The sequence below is a fragment of the Diadema antillarum genome, unplaced genomic scaffold (assembly GCF_040938485.1).
Source record: "Diadema antillarum isolate AM-2024a unplaced genomic scaffold, OU_Dant_1.0 scf00000181, whole genome shotgun sequence".
Classification (NCBI taxonomy): Eukaryota; Metazoa; Echinodermata; class Echinoidea; order Diadematoida; family Diadematidae; genus Diadema; species Diadema antillarum.
Genome location: NW_027271070.1, coordinates 1,945,484 through 1,965,179, shown reverse-complemented (window position 1 = coordinate 1,965,179; position 19,696 = coordinate 1,945,484). Strand labels below are relative to the sequence as shown.

Genomic DNA, 19,696 nt, shown 5'->3' with positions numbered 1-19,696 from the left:
ATTTGTTCAAACTCGACCAGGCTGTACAGTTAGCAAGCCTGCGCAAATGTAGGAATGTGCCACACAATAGGAAGGCAATCAGTGGTACAGTGGTACAAAAAAAAAGTGGCACAGTTGTTGGTAGGTGATTATGTAATCTCTATTTATTGACAATAAGCATGCAAAGCACAATAAAGATTAAAACAATGCCCACTTTCTGCAACTAACTGAATAAATGAAGAGATAAATGAATAGTGAATTAATATTTTATTGACTAGTGCACAAACATCTATTTGATTTTCTTTTTTGAATAAGAATAAAGAAAAAATACATTATGTCTTTTATATCAGGTTTATAATTGATTTGGTAATTAGCAATAAACTATTAAAGTAATGATATACCTTTACATATGAGGGCTTTTTCCTGGCTAAACTGTTGTAATCATTGGCAAAAGAAAATGAAATTGATTTTAAAACAATATGATATTTACCAACCAGTTAAAGAGTTGTGAAGTGATGACATCATCAACGCATGTAATTTGCACATACAGGTATGTACTTGTAACTAATGTGACTGTCGTTTGATAATGTGTATAGATTCCATGACTTTGAACTTCTGCAATTCTGTTTGTTTGATATTACTTGTGTTTACGCCAATCAACTTCAAAATGCGTCAATATCTTATGTAGATGTGGCGTGCTGCTTCTGATTCGGCTTAAATTCACACTGAGCTTGACAGACTATTATTCTCACTGCAACTATCATTCTCACTGTTCTGTGTCTTTCTATCTGCATTTTTCTCTCACTTCTGTAAATAGAAAGGGAATGCATACAATGCAGTCATGGCAGAATACAGAAAGATCAAAAGGGAGAAACCTGAGGAGCTGCTTCCCCAAGTGAGATTTGTTTTGTGGATAAGTCCACATGTCTTATTCTTTTGTAGTATTTTTATGCCTCCGCCAACGAAGTGGCCGGAGGCATTATGTTTTCGGGTCGTCCGTCCGTCCTTACGTACGTCCCGTTTTGTTTTTGTCGATATCTCAAGAACCGTGTGGTGGTTTTACATCAAACTTGGTATGAGGGTATATCCTGGGGGGATAATACTTTGTTTGGATTTTAGGGTCATGGGGTCAAAGGTCAAAGGTCACAGGTTATTTTGTGAAAAAAAAGGTTGAAAATTCATGTTTTTCTCCATATCTCGCAAATGGTTCACGGTATTTTCATGGAACTTAGTATATATGCTTGTTCCAATGGGCAGTGATTATCTAGGGAAGTTGGGGGTCATGGTTCAAAGGTCAGGGGGTCAAAGGTCAAGGTCAACTCCTCAAAATATCTTTATTTTCCTTATATTTATGCCATGCCTGAAGTTTTTTTTTTTTTTTGACTTGATGTATACATGTATTACCCAATATATATTCTGTGGGAAGTTTCTTGCCAAAAGGTCAAAGGTCAAGTGAAAGTGCTGAATTGCACTTTTTCCTCCATATCTCAAAAGTAACTTAAGGTATCATCATGAAACTTACATATTTATGCATGTTCAACCTAACAGTGATTCTCTTTGGAACTGTGAGGTCAAAGGTCAAAGGCCAGGTTTAGATAATGCTATTTTCCCATTTGATACTGAAATTATACTTTTTCTCAATACCTTGAAAATTACTCAATGCATAAACTTATAAAAGGGTCAAAAGTCAAGTAAAAATCATCAGTTCCCCAAATACCTGCACTCTGACATTTTAATCATTCATCCAATTGCACCTAGTTCTAGGAAAGTGAACATTCAGCACATTTGTGTCAAACCTGTCATTTTAATACTTTGCCAATTGTGTGAAACTGTCATCACACATTGTCAAGACATTGTACTATAGACCTATCAGGAGAACCATGCATTATGGCGGAGGCGTATCAGTCGCCGTAGCGATATGTCTAGTTTTTCTGTGCCATGATGTATACCTCCTCTTTCAAAGTATGACACGACTGTCAAAACGAAAGGGAAGTGATCATAATTTCAAACGGAATCATATCAGACTAGTTTCGGAGTGAGATTTGTTGGAAGTTAAAGGACAAGTTCACCTTCATAAACATAAGGATTGAGAGGATGTAGCAATATTAGAAGAACACATCATTGAAAGTTTGAGGAAAATCGGACAATCCGTTCAAAAGTTATGAATTTTTGAAGTTTTTGTGCAGTAACCGCTGGATGAGAAGACTACTGCAGTGTATGAATAACTTAGATGTCACATGCGTACAACAATACAAGGAAAATATAAAGAGAATTTCACAAAATTTCATCTTTTGAAAAAAGTACACATTCCCCTGACTCGTTACCGACATATGTTATGGGTAATATTATTCCCTGTGCCTTTAGAAAGAGGCAAGTCAAGTGCTCTTTTTATTATGCGAAAAAAGTGAAAATATGTTGAATTTTCTTTACATTTTCTTTATACTGTTGTACGCATATGACTCACAAGCTGTAGTAGTCTCCTCATCCAGCGGTTCCAACACAAAAATTTTAAAAATTCATAACTTTTGCATCGATTGTCCAATTTTCCTCAAACTTTCACTGATGTGTTCTACTAATATTGTTGCATTCTCTCAATCCTTATGTTTATGAAGGTGAACTTGTCATTTAAGAATTCATCTTAGTGTTTTATAAGTTTTGCTATCTTTTTTAGTGTGTTTCTTTGCATAATTGTTAAGAACGGGCACATTTCTACAGAACAATGACAATTCAAGTTGATGCGAGATTAATTATACGAGGTGATGCATGGTGATACGGGTTAACGCCTAATTTTTTTTCCTCGGTGGAAACGTAATGGGGTAGTGGGTGATGCAAGGTGATCCATTGTCCACGTTTTTATGTTTTTGATACGAGGTGATGCTAGGTTCGATTTTCAGTAGAAACAGAGCAGTGCCGGAAGTCTCAAATTCTTATTGGTTGATTCTTCACAGAAGTGTGCTCATGATCTTCTCTGTGACATTCTATTCCACAATTTTTGTCTTTTCTGGTCCACCGCATTTTGCAAGTTCTCTTGCGTTACCCTGCACCACCCTGCATCACTGCAGATTTTATAGCTCAGTAGATATGTGACCTGCTACAACAAAAGTATCCTAAAGTCACTGACGGGTGAGCCGAGAAAATCAAGTTTGAAGTCAGATCATCAAAATCCATCAAAACGTTCAGATTTCTGTTTTTGACATAATTTGTAGTCTAATGTATCCGCTATCATCTGCCGAAATTTCAAAGCTATATGATCACAGGAAAGGTAAGAAAAAAAGCGTTTTTCTGGGCCATGATTTTTTGACTTTCAACGGAACAAAAATGTGTCCGAAGATTTGGATTGAGCGCCGCAGCTAGACTCTGCCCTAGCAATGAGGAAGGGATCTCACTGATTATTGCGTGGCGCTAAGCTTGAATGAATATCACGGAGGTTGCTAGGAGCGTACATCCTATTGTCAAATAGTGAAAACTGTCTTGCTTCCCCTTGATCATGACAGCATCGGAAGGAAAACTTTGAAGGCGGTTTTCTCGAAATGCTAATTTCTTAAACCACTCGACATGTGGTAATAAAATCATCAATATCTCCACAACTGAGTACTTTTAAAGAGTCATGTTATATATGACATTAAAGTGGGAGAGTAAGGGAATAATGTCATGTCATTTTCAGAAAATTGTCTTTCCCCAACTTTTGGATCCTTTTGTCGCAGCGGGTCATATGTGACCTTGCACCTCAAAACGAACATAAAGTCGCACACACTGAGTTTGCGTGAGGACTGAAAATAAGTGAAATGGGTCAACCTAGCCGAACTTGACTTTTTCATATTTTCTGAAAGAGCGGGTCTTCTTTTACATTATGCTAAAATTTGGTATCATAAAACAGGCGGGAAAGTGTGTTTTTTTAGCAGTTTATCTCGAACATTTTTGGTAGAATAGTGTAATTAGGTGTGTCTAAAGAATCCCTTTTTCATTTCTGAAAAACCTTGTCCACACTCTTCACTTTCAACTCTAATAACTTTTGAAAGGATAGTACTACTGCTTTGAAAACTGGCATTATTTATGGACAGAATGTGTTAATGAGGCATGCTTAATTTCAGTTTAATCTGATAATCCCTTCATTGTTGTTACTCTGGTGGTTTACTTCCTGTTTTTTGTCCCATTCATCGCACAGCCAGCACGGTTTGGTAAATGCTTGAATAGACACTGTACTTCAGAGCCTCTTTTCTCAGTTCACACTTTTCCCGAGTTTGTGCTTTCTTTCCAATATTTAGATAGGTTAGGAGAGTCCATTTGATTTGAGTTATACATCATTTCAAAGCTTAAAGTCTGCTCTTTCAGAATATGGTCTTAACTAAAAATTCATGTCTGGCGACTTTTTGTTTGTTTTGAGGTGCAGGGTCACATATATAGTTTGATACAGTTGTAGTAACATATGAGGTGATTGCAACTTACAAAAATTTAGGGTGATGGGAGATATTAATTACTGTAAAAGTGGTTTCTTTCGCGTACAGAAACTTTCGCGGTTTCCATCAGTGTGGACTTTTTCGCGTGTGTTTAAATTGGTGGTCGGTAATGATAGCGTTGTACAAATTAGCGACGAGTTCAAAAAATTTTCGCGTGATGTTAAATTTGCGGTTCAACCTCAAAGCGCGAAAAGCGCAAAAATAAAACCACCGCGAAAGAAACCACTTTTACAGTATGAGGTGTCCAGTACAAACATGCACCTTACGGCTGGTAATTAAATCTTTGATTATGTACAGTTCTTGATTGCTGGCTGTAGGAAGGATAAACACACACATTCATTCACTCATAAAGCACTTTCTAAAAGTATAGGCACAAGTTAAAGGGATCGTATAGTTTTTGGTTGAGACCTAATTTCAGGTTTCTAACATTTTTTGTCCCCGCCGAACGAGTTCGAGCAGGGGACTATGAAATGGGCTCCGTACGTGTGTGTGTCTGTGTGTCCGTCCGTCCGTCCGTCCGTCCGTCCGTTTTGCTTTATGTGATGGCACTAGGTGAGGGCTTCAAAACTTCTACACAGAATTTTGACCTTTGTCTTCTTTGACCTTTGACCTTGATTTTTTACCTATATTGTACATTGGCTACAAAATGCTACTCCTTCGCCATTTCTAACCCGATTTCGATTCCGTTTGCTTTATGTGATGGCACTAGGTGAGGGCTTCAAAACTTCTACACAGAATTTTGACCTTTGACTTCTTTGACCTTTGACCTTGATCATTTTACCTATATTGTACATTTTGCTACTAAATGCTACTTCCGGCGGGGACATATATTACGCACCGCGTAATTTCTACTTTTGCTTGTTTTGTGTGAGATAATGAGAAACCTCTTGTGAAATATGAAAGAGCATGAAATTCTATGAGGAATTCAACGTTTATTTGATGAGAATTGGTTTTGAAATGGCTGTGGTACTGTAAAACGAGGAATTTTCGCGTGCATTTTAATTTCGCGAATTTCCCAAACATTTACGCACGTCGCACTCTGAAATCCCACACATAAATACTGTATGTATAAGCGTATACGTAAGCCACATGTTATGCACAAGAAAGGCCGGCTGGCAGCCCGAACTAGAAGTTGTTTACAGGATTGACAACGCGTATAGTAGCGCGCGATGCACTTGTAACAACTTTACTGATTGAGCGTGCACTGCTAGTGTATTAAAACATTGTGACGTCAGTGACTTTACGCTTTTTTGCACGGCCACGGCCGTGCAATAGTAAGAAATCATGCACGCACACGTGACTCATTTCAGCGCTTCCAATTGGCTACATTCTTGAACCCATTTTATAAAGTCTTATAAAGGTTACATGGTTCACCGTGAAACCACCCACCACATTCAAAAGTTTCCTCTGTGTATGCAGTGGTAAAGTCTTATTATGCCTCTGCCAACGAAGTGGGCAGAGGCATTATGTTTTCGGGTCGTCCGTCCGTCCGTACGTCCGTCCATACGTACGTCTGTCCGTACGTACGTCCGTCCCGTTTTGTTTTTGTCGATATCTCAAGAACCGTGTGGTGGTTTTACATCAAACTTGGTATGAGGGTATATCCTGGGGGGATAATACTTTGTTTGGATTTTAGGGTCACGGGGTCAAAGGTCAAAGGTCACAGGTTATTTTGTGAAAAAAAAGGTTGAAAATTCATGTTTTTCTCCATATCTCGCAAATGGTTCACGGTATCTTCATGGAACTTAGTATATATGCTTGTTCCAATGGGCAGTGATTATCTAGGGAAGTTGGGGGTCATGGTTCAAAGGTCAGGGGGTCAAAGGTCAAGGTCAACTCCTCAAAATATCACTACTTTCCTTACATTTATGCAATGCTTGAAGGTTTTTTTATGCCTCCGCCACGAAGTGTCGCCGGAGGCATTATGTTTTCGGGTTGTCCGTCCGTCCTTCCGTCCATCCATCCGTCCGTAATCAATTTTGTGGACAGCGTATCTAAAAAACTGTTGGAGGTATCCTAATGAAACTTGGCATATATATGTATGAGTGAGCGAAGTTGTGCCTATCAACTTTTGGGTGCACATGCTCAAGGTCAAAGGTCAAATGGTCAAGGTCAAATGCTCAGAATTATACTATTTCCCCTATATCTCTGCAATGCCTGGAGGTATTTTCTTGAAACTTGGTGTATACATGAACTACCAAATAAAGATTCCCCAGAGAGAGTTTTGGGTCATGAGGTCAAAGGTTAAGGGTCAAAGGTCAAGTGAAAATGTTAAAATTTCACTTTTTTCTCCATATCTCACAAATATTTCAAGGTATCTTCATGGAACTTAGTATATATATGCATGTACTGACTGGCAGTGATCAAATTAGGGGTCATGGGTCAAAGGTCAGGGGTCAAAGGTCGAGGTCCACTCATCAAAATGCCATTATTTCCCTCTTATCTATGCAATGCCAGCAGGATTTTTTCTTGAAACTTAGTGTATGCATTTATTACCCGATACAGATTCTCTGGGAAGTTTCTTGTCAAAAGGTCAAAGGTCAAGTGAAAGTGTTAAATTTCACATCTTCTTTAAACGTATAAAAGGGTCGAAAGTTGGGTACAATTCCCCAAATACCTGCACTCTTATTAGACAGTATAGCCATTCATCCAAATAAACCTAGTTAAAGGAAAGCGAACATTCAATGCATGTGTGACACACCTGTCATTTTAAAATTTTGCCATTTATGTGAAACTGTCATCACACATTGTCAAGGCATTGTGCTATAGGCCTATTCGGAGAACCATGCATTATGGCGGAGGCATACCAGTCGCCATAGCGACATTTCTAGTTTTTTTTTTTAACTTGATGTATACATGTATTACCCAATATATTCTGTGGGAAGTTCCTTGCCAAAAGGTCAAAGGTCAAAAGGTCAAGTGAAAGTGCTGAATTGCACTTTTTCCTCCATATCTCAAAAGTAACTCAAGGTATCATCATGAAACGTACATATTTATGCATGTTCAACCTAACAGTGATTCTCTTTGGAACTGTGAGGTCAAAGGTCAAAGGCCAGGTTTAGATAATGCTATTTTCCCATTTGATACTGAAATTATACTTTTTCTCAATACCTTGAAAATTACTCAATGCATAAACTTATAAAAGGGTCAAAAGTCAAGTAAAAATCATCAGTTCCCCAAATACCTGCACTCTGACATTTTAATCATTCATCCAATTGCACCTAGTTCTAGGAAAGTGAACATTCAGCACATTTGTGTCAAACCTGTCATTTTAATATTTTGCCAATTGTGTGAAACTGTCATCACACATTGTCAAGACATTGTACTATAGACCTATCAGGAGAACCATGCATTATGGCAGAGGCATATCAGTCGCCGTAGCGATATATCTAGTACTAGATCTAGATTCATTTTCTTCTATGCATTTCTATGCTTTTTCCATTTTTTTTTTTCTTTTCAGGTAGTTGGGTTGACAGCCTCCCTAGGTGTGGGAAAGGCAAAGAGGCAGAAGGTGGCCGAGGAACACGTCCTGACATTGTGTGCAAACCTGGACGCGGAGGAAATATCTGTGGTTCGCAACTGTCAAGAACAACTGAATGCCCGCCACAACAAGCCACACGAGGGTTCGTATGGCGTCATGATAGCTAGCTAGTCACAGACAGAACTGACAAGTGCATGCGAGCAAAATCAGCAAATCCTTGTTTCATTGCACATGGATGCCAACAATAATGAAAACTTCAAAAGAGAAAGTGATTATTAGATGAATATATAGACGTAAGAGTCATATTAGGGGCAGTCTTTAATTGACTCAAGTGGATTCTAATGTAGACAACCTGTCACTTGAGATGGAGCCAAATGTCAAAGGTGAGACATCTGGTAGGATCATTTTTGATCAAGGATTGGCACTATATGACTAAAATTGATAAAGTATTCAATATTTGTTATATAGACTGAACAGTATTAGATATTTAATTCTGAGAAAAGTTTGAAACTTTCAAACGATTAGATATTTATTTTATCAGTGTGAAGTGATTCTAGCAGACCACAGATTGCCTCGCACTATTGTATATAAGCTGTTATGTTCTTGTACAGATATTTTCGCAAATGAGATTTTCGAAAAAGATGTTGGTTTTGCGAATTGACACTGAGGCTACTGTAAAGTGAAGTATTTCCTTAGTGCAATGCAACATTTTTGTGTGTTGGTAGATTGCGTTCCAGCTGTGATTTGCAAAATTCATGAAAATTAAACCCTTGCGAAAATAACAGCTTATAAAGTAAATTTATATCAGAAGAATAATGCCCCCCCCCCCCTTGTCTTTTCTCTTTCTCACAGAGACGTTCAGTATTCGAGGGCGAAGTCACTCAGATCCATTCCAGTGCCTTATAGCCGGAATTATGGACTGCATTGAGAATGCAATCTTTCAGTCAGAAGGTCAGAATGTATTTCAGGGTCCCAAAGTACACACTGCAAAGTGTTTAGTAATTTAGTATTCCTAAATTATATACAATGATGTTTTCTGTCAAACAAGAAATTGTGAGCTATGATTCTCCTGTCACAAAGAAAAACAATAATAACAACAAAAGCCTTTGATATTAAGCGCCTAATGAATGTATTGTATTGTATTATATTGTATTTTATTTATATTGAAATGTATTGTATTATATTGTATTTTACTTGTATTGAAATGTATTGTATTGTATTGTATTGTATTGTATGTTGCCTCATGCAGCAGTGCTCTTTGCTTGAATGCATTGGGTATGGGGACCTTTGAAGATATGACTGGTATGACAGAATTTCAGATTTGCAAAAAAATACAGGCCAGAGCAGTTCAGCAATTAAAAAGGTAGCCACAGTTTATCAGGTTTAGATTTGACATTTCCAAAGGTAATTCCTGTGACCAAATTAGATTGTCCCTTCCATACTTATGCATTATATGTCAGGGCTTGATATTAGGGGTGGCCCGGGGCCACTAAGAATTGATGTCGAGCCACCAAATTCCAAAAGGGTTGTCTTTTGCTGGCTTAATCAGGCAGCTATAATTAAAGATTGAATTTCATATTATCTCCTTTGATTTTGGGCCACGATATTTCCTTCTTGGGCTGTCGACATTTCAATTTCAGAAATTTTAGTGGCCTGAATGGGCTGCCAGAGAATTAAGACTGTCAGTGTCGAGCCTGTTTTTATATTTGTTACTGACATATGTTAAGGGGGATGCTACTGTCCTGCCTTCTGAAAGAGAGAGGTCAAGTGCTCTTTAATTTTGTTATGCTGGAAAAGTGAAAATATGTTGATATTGACACAAAGTCGCCATAGACATGTGGGGCCACAATATAAATCCTCAGCTTGACTCATGTGCACAAGGATTCGTCGTCATTTTCATTCACAGATCACATGAGTCCTTTTGGCAGTGATGGCCTGAAAGCCAAACCTACTGAAATCCTTGCATGTCAACTGAAGTTACCGGCAAAACCAAGAAAGTAATTTTTAAAGCAAAGTTGGTGGGGGGGGGGGGGGGCATTCTTTCTTGCATAGGTTGCAGCAAGAGAAAATGTATTAATAGATATGATTGTATATTCTTCATGATCCCTGCATGGGCAAACTTTCGTCTTCCTTGCGTGTAAAGGTGGAAAGGAATTAGTGAAGAAAAGGGTCAACATGAAGGAGCTGTCTTCACACCAAGGCAGTCAACAATATGAGGGCAAAATCTCGAAGCTGATAGATTACATCAATGTGCACCTGGAAGAAAAACATGAACCAAGAAGTCTTCTAGACTGCGCCGAGTTCCTCAAGGTACAACGATCATGGGATCCTTCGCACAAATCATGACTTTGGCTTGCACATCGCGACATACAAAAATCATTTATTTTGTAATTAGATAGTGTATCACTTAGCATTAATTGCTTTAGATCTTAAAGGTAAAATGTCATTATATAAGCTGCGGTCACACTGGCACAAGATTGAGAAGTTTAAGATCTTGATTTTTTTGATCTTGATCTTTTGCTAGTGTGACTGATGGAAAACTGAAACTTCGCAATCTAAACTTGACGATCTTTTGCCAGTCTGACTGTGCCAAGAGTTTCCACATGACTGCAGCAAGAACAGTTGATTTTTGCTCTAAAATTGAGATGTATGCATTACGAATGTTTGAAATAATGTTGTGATAACACAATTTCAGTTGGGTAATGACATACATGTGAGATATTACCCAGAAAGGTACACTGGAAGTATTGCAATCTCAGAGCATACCCAGTCGTGGTTGCTAAATGTTGTTTTATAATCGATTACATCGATTGCATAAAAGTGCTGTAAAAAAGGTTATTTTCACGTGACTAATTTTTTTGCGCTCGGCCCGGTTAGAAGAGATTCGTGTGTTTTTAGTTTCTGGTTGCGCGAAATGCGTGAAAATTTCAACACTGCGAAAATTTCCACTTTTACAGTATCCAGCCATAGCCGTGTCCATCAATCACAGTATCAAGAGTAAATCTTATACAGCTTTTTAGCTTCATGTGATTTGATACTACTTCTAGGGCACAATTCAATCATCACATACTAGTAACATTCTATACCCCCAAATGAATGGAGACAGTGCTGCAGGAATAACAGTCAGTTACACTTTTATTATTTTACACTTTTTGATGTCAAAAGATTCTCCAAAACAGCTCCTTATCATGGCATATTGTGTCAGCCAGACAAATTTCTGGGTAGAGCCTTTGGATATGTTGCAAGGAAAGTCCAAATGGTGGAAGATGAATTTTTAGCTTAAATCTGATCATCTTTTGAGCAAAGAAAAAAAAATATTGGTATTCCCGGGGCTGTTTATTAGCCCTGATCAGTTACCATAACATCCATATGTGACCGTGCATCACAAAACGAACAAAAAGTCGCACACATTGATTTTGTGTGAGGACTGAAAATAGGTGAAATGGGTCAACACAGCCGATCCTGGCTTTTCCATATTTTCTGAAAGAGCAAGTCTTTTTCTACATTATACAAAAATTTGGGATCATGAAGTGGGGAGGAAAGTGTGTTTTTTAGCAGTTTATCACGAACATTTTTGGTGGATTAGTGTGATTAGGTGTGTCTTTAGAGTCCACTTTTCATTTCTTAAAAACCTTGTGCACACTCTTCACTTCCAACTCTAATAACTTTTGAAAGGATGATGCTACTGCTTTGAAAGTTGGCATTGATTATGGACATAATGTGTTAATAAGGCATGCTTAATTTCAATTTAATCTGATAATCCCTTCATTGTTGTCACTCCAGCAGTTTACATCCTGTTTTTTGTCCCATTCATCACACAGCCAGCAGGGCTTGGTGAAGATTAAGCGCTTGAATAGACACTGTACTTCAGAGCCTCTTTTCTCAGTTCGCACTTTTCCTGAGTGTGTGCTTTCCTTCCAATATTTCAGTAGGTTAGGAGAATCCATTTGATTTGAGTTATACATCATTTTAAAGCTTAGAGTCTGCTCTTTTAGAATATGCTCTTAACTAAAATTTCATGTCCGGCGACTTTCTGTTTGTTTTGTGGTGCAGGGTCATATATGATTAGATGATTGATCAGGCACCATAACATCCATATTGATAGATGGATTGGTTGATCGAAGAAAAAATGATAGACTGACAGACAGACAGACAGACAGACAAACAAACAGACAGACAGACAGATGGATGAATATGGATATATGATTTACGGCAGCATTAAAGGGGACCTCCGGGTGATTTTCAGACTTTTACATCTGAACAACTATAAATCAGCTAAACTGAGTACAGAGTTTCAGAATTTATAGTGATTGGGATGAGGAATGAGAATGTTTTCAAAATTTCTAACAGATTGCAATGAACAAGGATGATGACATGGCAGCCTCACCATAAGAATGCATGAGTTGGGGCTCACGGAAGCAGAACAAAAGAAGAAGGCATGCATAGATTCTTCACAGGTGAACTTGTTGAGCAAGTGGTATTGTAAGGGAATTACACTTCTACATTTCTGAAATATGTGAGTCTCTGATGTCATCAACACTGTTCAGTGTAATTTGTTTAAGATTTTTCAGTTTATTGGTTTCTCTGCTCAAGGACCACATCAAATTCCACGAATCTATACATGGAGCTGTTGATTTATGTACTACATGATATGAAATTATGAAAATCGTCCGGAATGCCCCTTTAATGTGTTTTCCTCAGAGTTTTGATCTTTTTATTCCTTCCCAGATTTACAATCAAAGCCTGTACATCAACAGAGATGCCCGGACATTGGACGCGGTGCATTGCGTGAAAGGTTACATCAGTGAATTGAAAGAAAGAAGTAAACATGCAGAAAACTCCAGCACACAGCAGAAACTCATCGCTTTGTTTGAAGGTAACTGGTCAACTTGAGTAGCATGCGATTACAATCATGATTTTAGCTTTTCCTGAAGGGCATTTGCACATATGACAGTTTTTTTTGTTCTCATCTTCATTCATGCAATGATCCAAACTTGATATACGTATTTCCTGCAGCATGGGGGCTTTAATCATTTTTTGTATAATCTTGCTGAGAGAAATATTTCTAAAGTTATGTTAGAATTCTACTGGTTTATTATTAATTTATGGATAACAAGTGATGAGGAGTATCTGAATACCATATATTAACATTATGCTCTTTCTAATTGTAGTCCAGGCTAGGTCTTGCCTGCAATTCCGATGCTCAAATTTCTCAATCATTGCTTTCAACCATATGAGTACTCGTGCAAATGTGAATACATATACAGTGCAATTCTGAGTAGACATGTTGCATTAACATTTAAGTTCACACCACATAATGATCTAATGTACTTGTATGAGTACATGGCCCAAATGTACCGCAATGTAGTTCTGAGTTCGTGTTTCTGCACTGCAATTCTCCAAGGATATGGCACAGTGAAAAATCAAGAAAGGAAATATTATAGTCCCTGAGACTATATATATATATAAAATCTACATGAATTCAAGGGGATTATGTTGTAGAAAAGCATAATTCTTTAATTTATGCCCATAATAATGATTTTCCATCTTTTATTGAAATCAAATGAACAAACAGCGAAGCAGGGAGACATGCAGGAAATCTGCGACGACCCCCAAAACCAGAATCCAGTCCTGAGGAAGCTGGAAGAAATCCTGGAGACAGAGTACCAAGGTGAGAACAACTCCACACAGGCGATCCTCTTCACCAACACTCGAGCCTCCACGTGGGCCCTCAAGTCGTGGATTGAGGAGACAGATTCACTGCAGAGATGCAACATCAGACCGGGAGTTCTGATTGGAGCTGGGCGGGAAGGAGGTGGGTGTAAATCGTCCCTCAGTTTGCAGCTGCTTTGGCATGCAATATCTATCATCATGAAAGCCTATGATGAAGTCACTGAATATTGATTTGCTGATTTTGGTCATTATGTTTTCCAGTGCTAATATCGATCAAGTTATCCTAGGTTCTGTATGTCATTTGTCTCACATATGCTTCCAGATACCTGCTAGGGAAATGGTAATGAAATTTATCAACCAGATAAACATACGTTGTTATGATTTTTGTGTATAGGGGGCTATGATATTTATATTACATTGGGTGGCTATGAATGGGATACCAGGGAATATTGTACGAGTTAGGGCCAAAATTGCACGAATCGAGGATGAGTGCAATATTGACCCTAATGAGTGCAATATTCCCTGGTATTCCATGAGTTAATGTCATCTAATATAATTATTATCATCTACAATCAAACAGAGCATCAAGCCTAAACTGCACAAAAATACCAGGCTTCTACTTTCTTTGAAGTTGTGAAGCAAGCAACTAGCAAGATGTTTGTGCGCTTGTGAATTGTAACAAAATGATGCGCACTAGTAACAAGCATTTGCGCACTTGGCAAGCCCTCGTGCGACAGATGAGACAGAATACGGTGTGATCTTGAACACCCAGTAACAACGGTAGCCTATGGGGAATTAATAAGTTGGCCTATGCATTTCGTTCAATATGCTCTGATATTGAACGGTAAAAATTGAGCGGACAACTATACACGTTTTTAATGTGCCGCTAAAACGTCCTATATAGCTGATAAATCTGTATACAGCATATATTTAGCAAGCCTGATTTTTTTGCGAATCGGGACTTCTCGAAAATTTCATAAGTGTTTGAATTCATGATCAAGGAATGGACAGTGATGAACAGAGAAATGTTTGCGTGCACGGTAGGTTCTTGTCAGGATCAGACTAAATATTTGCGCGCATGGTTAAATTTGCGAATATCACTGGACTTGCAAAACTCACGAAAATTAAAAACTTATATGTATATGGCATATACAATACCCAAGGAGATAGATTTTGTAGGACTAGTGATGGGTTGTGAAGGATTTATGTTCCTCCTTGTGGGAGTGCTGTGGTGCAGTGGTTGAGGTCTGGGCTCTGAACAAGGAGATAATGCATTCAAGTTTATTTAGTTCAAAATCATGGTGTGTACATCAGAGGACAAGATGTCAGACCCAAGATTTCTCTCCTGACCCAGATGTATCATAAAATGGAAACCTGGCAATACTGGGGTATTGATAGTGGTGTGGCAACACCCTCTGAGAAAGCAGTGCACACTAAAGTGAACAACTCTGGGGGTTTGGGGTGTTTTTTTTTTTAGCCATATTTTTGCCATAAGCGTGATGACTCTTGGCAGGACAATGTATGTTATGTAATCATGTTTATTGTTGCACCAGGGATGACTCAGTCTGAGCAAGACGAACTCCTGAAGATGTTTCGGGATGAGCGGCACAACCTGGTCATAGCCACGTCCGTGGCGGAGGAAGGTCTTGACATCCAGATGTGCAACCTGGTCATCAGATACAACTATGTTCGGGATGACATCGGGAGAGTGCAAGCCAGAGGTGATCATCCTGTTTTTTGTGTGTTTTTTTTCCTCCCTTTTTTTCTTGTTCTTGTCTTCTTTCACTTCTGGTGAATGCTTTTCTGACAAATTGGATATTTCCTTGTTCAGAATTGATTCATCAACATAACGGCAGAATGCAAATATAAAAACAGTGGAGTAAAAAGTACACAAAATTAATTAGGCCATTACAATTGGACATCAAAAAGGTTATTCAAACTCCAGCATGACATTGTTGTGAATATAACATGAATTATTGTGTTTTGGTGTTTTTTAGGTTTTTGTTTTTGTTTTTGTTTTTGTTTTTGTTTTTGAAGTGATATGTAGTTGTGTGTGTGTACAAAAGTGTATAATGACATCTTTTTTCCTTCTATCAGCCAGCATCATGTAAAAATGAGAGCATGTTTATATCTGTTTGAGTCAATGACATCTCTAATGTCCCTCAGCAAAAGCCTTTGTCCCTTTTGTTTGAAAATTATTGAGTTTTGTTTCTTTTCTTACCCCCCCCCCCCCCCCGCAGCATTGTTTCAATAAATATTTGAATGTTTATTTCCAAGATTTTATGTTTTGTGAAGGACTTACATGTAATCCTTCTTGGACCTTAATCCAAAGTTTTTGAAGCATAGAAGTGAGTGAAATCATTGCCAGTTTTATATTTTTTGTTGACCTGTTTTCTCATTTCACATGGATTTTACTCCATTTCACACCCATGAGGTAGATGAACCCCCCCCCCCCCCCCATATGAAAAAAAAAGAATAAAAAATTTAACTGTCAGAAGTGGTCTTGATACTTTAAAATGATAAAAAATAGAGAGGACTTTGATATCATGTTTTAGGAATACCATGATAATACCCCCACTCCTTCTCCCTTTGTCCCTTATGAATAGTAAATCCCTTTGCTTGTAAATTTCTTGAGTTTGTGTTTTTCAGTGCAGTGACACTTGAAACTTCAAAGCCGTATTTCTCAAGAGTAACAATTAGCCTACAGGTTGGGGTTGGATAGCCTGTCAGCTACAGTTAGTAAGGAAAATTCAATTTTTATGAGTTACACATCATTTTGAACCTGGAATCTCTTTAAAATTGGACCTGACCTTGAAAATTTTAATACCGTGGTGACCTTACAAAATGTACATAGGTTATTGACTGAGGTTGGGTCACATAAATTATCCTCATTATCAGACTACCTAAGATGGATATGTGGCATGGCTTTTTAGTTTCTGTAATAGCCACCTGAAATGCTTAATTCTTCCATTACAGGCAGAAGCAGGGCCAAGGGAGGGAAATTCCTCCTCATCTTCAACAATCTGCTGCCCAACCTCGAAGAGAGAGAGCGAATGAACAAGATCAGGGAGCGGATGATGGTCAAGGCCACGGAGACTGTGTGCAATATGATCAAGAATGACCGAAAAGAATATGATAGGCATGTAAGTGTGAATATGATTATATGCACTCTATTGGGCTGCATCCCCACTTATTTGTGTCTAGCAAGTTTCACCTTGATTATGAGAAGGAATAGCTTTGAGCTTTTGTATGATTATATTCTTACAGTGTGCCCTTTCCCTTTCAGCAGGGTGTAATGCTTAACCTGTTGAGGACGAACAGATTTTGCTTCATGTATATAACACACATTTCCCTTCGACACCTAAAAGCTAAAATTTTTAGAGTTAAAATGAACCAAAGTTGTAAAGTGTGTGTCATGCCCACTTTCTATTGGCTGCCTATTTTATCTGCCATGCCAAAAATATCCATAATCATCACAGAAAACTCCAGCACTTACATTATTGTACCCGAGATAAATACATTTCAGACCAAGAAGTGTGTAATATCTGAGGGAAGTGTATGAAGTGTGACATATGAATTTTGATTTGTTTCTTCAGATTCGTGAGCTTCAAAAGAAGGACTTCAACATGCAACAACTCCAAGAGGCGAGTGCATCATCTCAGAGGCGCCAGACGTCGTCCCGCAAGAGCAGTGACATGAAGTTCCTATGCAAATGCCGTCAGTTTGCCTGCTACACTGACGACATCAAGTGCATCAATGGCCAGCACCACATTGCCACACCGCGGAATTTCTTCGACAATGCCCAGGCACACGACATTCCCAAATCAAGCCTGTACGACGACGTCTATGTCACGCAAACGATAAACTGCAAGAGTTGCGGAAACTTGTGGGGATACACGATGATCTACATGGGTCTCGAGTTGCCCCTCGTGTCCATCAAGAATTTCGTCACGGAGAACTCAGCTGGGGAGAGAGCTCACTTCAAGAAGTGGAAGGACTATCCATTTCCCGTCAAGGCCATGACCCACGAGGAACTCCTGAAAAGGTTTGCATCTCAGAGAGAGGATGACAAGTCCACTGAGGAAGATACAGAGGAGAAAGATCCCGAATAACTTGTACAGTAGTCTCCGCTTTAATTGGGTAGTATTTTATAGAGCATTTCATACCCGATTGGGGAGTACCTGTTTAAGTGGAGAGTACTGTACTGCACCTTGTACTGTATTATACTTTACCTATGATAGTAAGGTATGTTCTCTCTCGTAATGTTAGATGGGCTCCGAAAAATTTTCTCCTATTTCGTGTCATCACAATTTAGCTTTATGGTGAGCAATCTTTTGCTCATGCTGCTCCCACACCGTTGAACACTGTTCCTTGTTATGTAAAGGAACCTTTCAGAGCATTAAAGTTCAAAGCGCTTCTCAAGACATTCTTTTGAAAAAAGTATTATAAATGAGTTTTGGTTCTGCAAACTGCAACATCTATGGTACATACAGTACATTTCCTTTTTCCATTTTCAACCCTCTCCCTTGAATAATTAAAGCGCATAGAGACACTTCGGTAGTGGTATGTGCTATATAGGCACTGTATCATAATTGAATTTCCCTAATCAGATATTGATGATTTAATTTTCTTTGATGAGGTGACTTGTAGTATTTGGATTATATATTCTGACTTATATATTGTTTTCATGTCGAATGAAAATGGAGGTGAACAAGAAAAATATCATTTACGTAAATGCACTGTTATGATTTTTCTTAAATTTGTTTGTTTTCACAGGAACTTTTTGCTGCCTTGTTTATTTTCCCTATACTAAGAGATATTTTAAAAAAGACATGGTGAAAAAGATTCATTGAGTCAATGGTAGACTTAATTGAGCAAGAAGAGAGAAAATCCCGATGCAAATGATAGCAAAACCAATATCTACTGACCACTGCCCTTTGCTATCACTACGAAGATGGGGTATTAAACCCGAAAGTATTTTGATATCGAATATTTCACTTTCAATTTCATTCATGTACTGTTTACTTTTCTTGACATTTGTTGACAAAAATCTGTGTGAGCAAGGTAATATCACTCTTTCATGATGAAATTTGAGTGCTTTTCTTTTTTTTTTAGGCATTTCATCTTCTTGTTATATTATATATAACATAGATGGATATAAAGATTGATACCGGTATGCTGTATGAAATACTTTGATAATTTGCTAACAGTAAAAGGCATAGAGAAATGCCTGAGATTATAATGCAGTTCACAGTGTGCAAATGTTTATATTATGACCAAAGACTTGGATATTAGGTTTTTTTTTTCCCTTTTTTTGTTCCTCATCAGCAGGGATTGTAGAAGAATGTCTTTTACTTTGAACATGTTGCAATACTTTGCCTAACCTAGTATTTTAAAGATCAATGAATCACAGGGTCCTTTTTTTTTTATCTGTTCGTGCTTCTGTTGTAAAATGAGAATATGTTTATAGAATTTTAGATGCCCAGGCATTTGTTTCAGTATAGTCCAAAGTTATAAACTATGCTAGTTTCAATGATATGTAAATACTGAAAAGCAGAAGAAAGCTAATACAGTTGGGTAATGATACCTTGATTTATAAAGGATGCCCTCTGCTGTGTAATCATGCTTGATTTGTGGAGAATTTAATCGATGCTGACAGATACTGTACAAAGTCTACAAAGTGATGAAAATTTCTGCACGTCACTGCACACAATCATGTTGGAGACTGGGGAGAGAAACTCAGCTGCCCAAGAGTATTATACAGTAAGATTTATTGCCAATCTGTCACTAATATTTTGTTGCTTTGTAGGTGACTTTTTGTCAATAAATGAAGGAGGAATTAAACAAGTAACAACTTGATCAACCTCAAGTAGCCTCTTTGGTGCATTAAAAAAGAAAACAACAACAACAACACTTTTCCGACATGACACTGCCTTCACCAAATTGGCTCTTTGTTTCAAACTATTTGAAAAAGTGTGAAGATCTGCAGGTCTTTTAACTACACATCAGATCTCAAGTTAGCAATTTCTGTTGGAAATGTCGTCTATTACAGTTTTCTTTTTCTCCTCCAAATGTTACTTTGAGCCTTCTCACTGCCAATGCTCCA

The 19,696-nt window shown here is 38.0% G+C and overlaps 1 protein-coding gene across 1 annotated transcript in view; it reads left to right on the top strand.

Moving 5' to 3' along the window:
* LOC139723127 (ATP-dependent RNA helicase DHX58-like) overlaps window positions 1–18,695 on the top strand; it is a 30,082-nt gene extending 11,387 nt beyond the window's left edge. Inside the window, exons 7-15 of the mRNA XM_071634393.1 lie at window positions 797–874; window positions 7,897–8,059; window positions 8,770–8,868; window positions 10,061–10,227; window positions 12,646–12,793; window positions 13,493–13,732; window positions 15,144–15,311; window positions 16,567–16,733; window positions 17,187–18,695. Coding sequence (XP_071490494.1) covers window positions 797–874; window positions 7,897–8,059; window positions 8,770–8,868; window positions 10,061–10,227; window positions 12,646–12,793; window positions 13,493–13,732; window positions 15,144–15,311; window positions 16,567–16,733; window positions 17,187–17,702 — 1,746 coding nt within the window. The 3' untranslated portion in view covers window positions 17,703–18,695. The remainder of the gene's footprint in view (window positions 1–796; window positions 875–7,896; window positions 8,060–8,769; window positions 8,869–10,060; window positions 10,228–12,645; window positions 12,794–13,492; window positions 13,733–15,143; window positions 15,312–16,566; window positions 16,734–17,186) is intronic.
* Window positions 18,696–19,696: the final 1,001 nt, after the last annotated feature.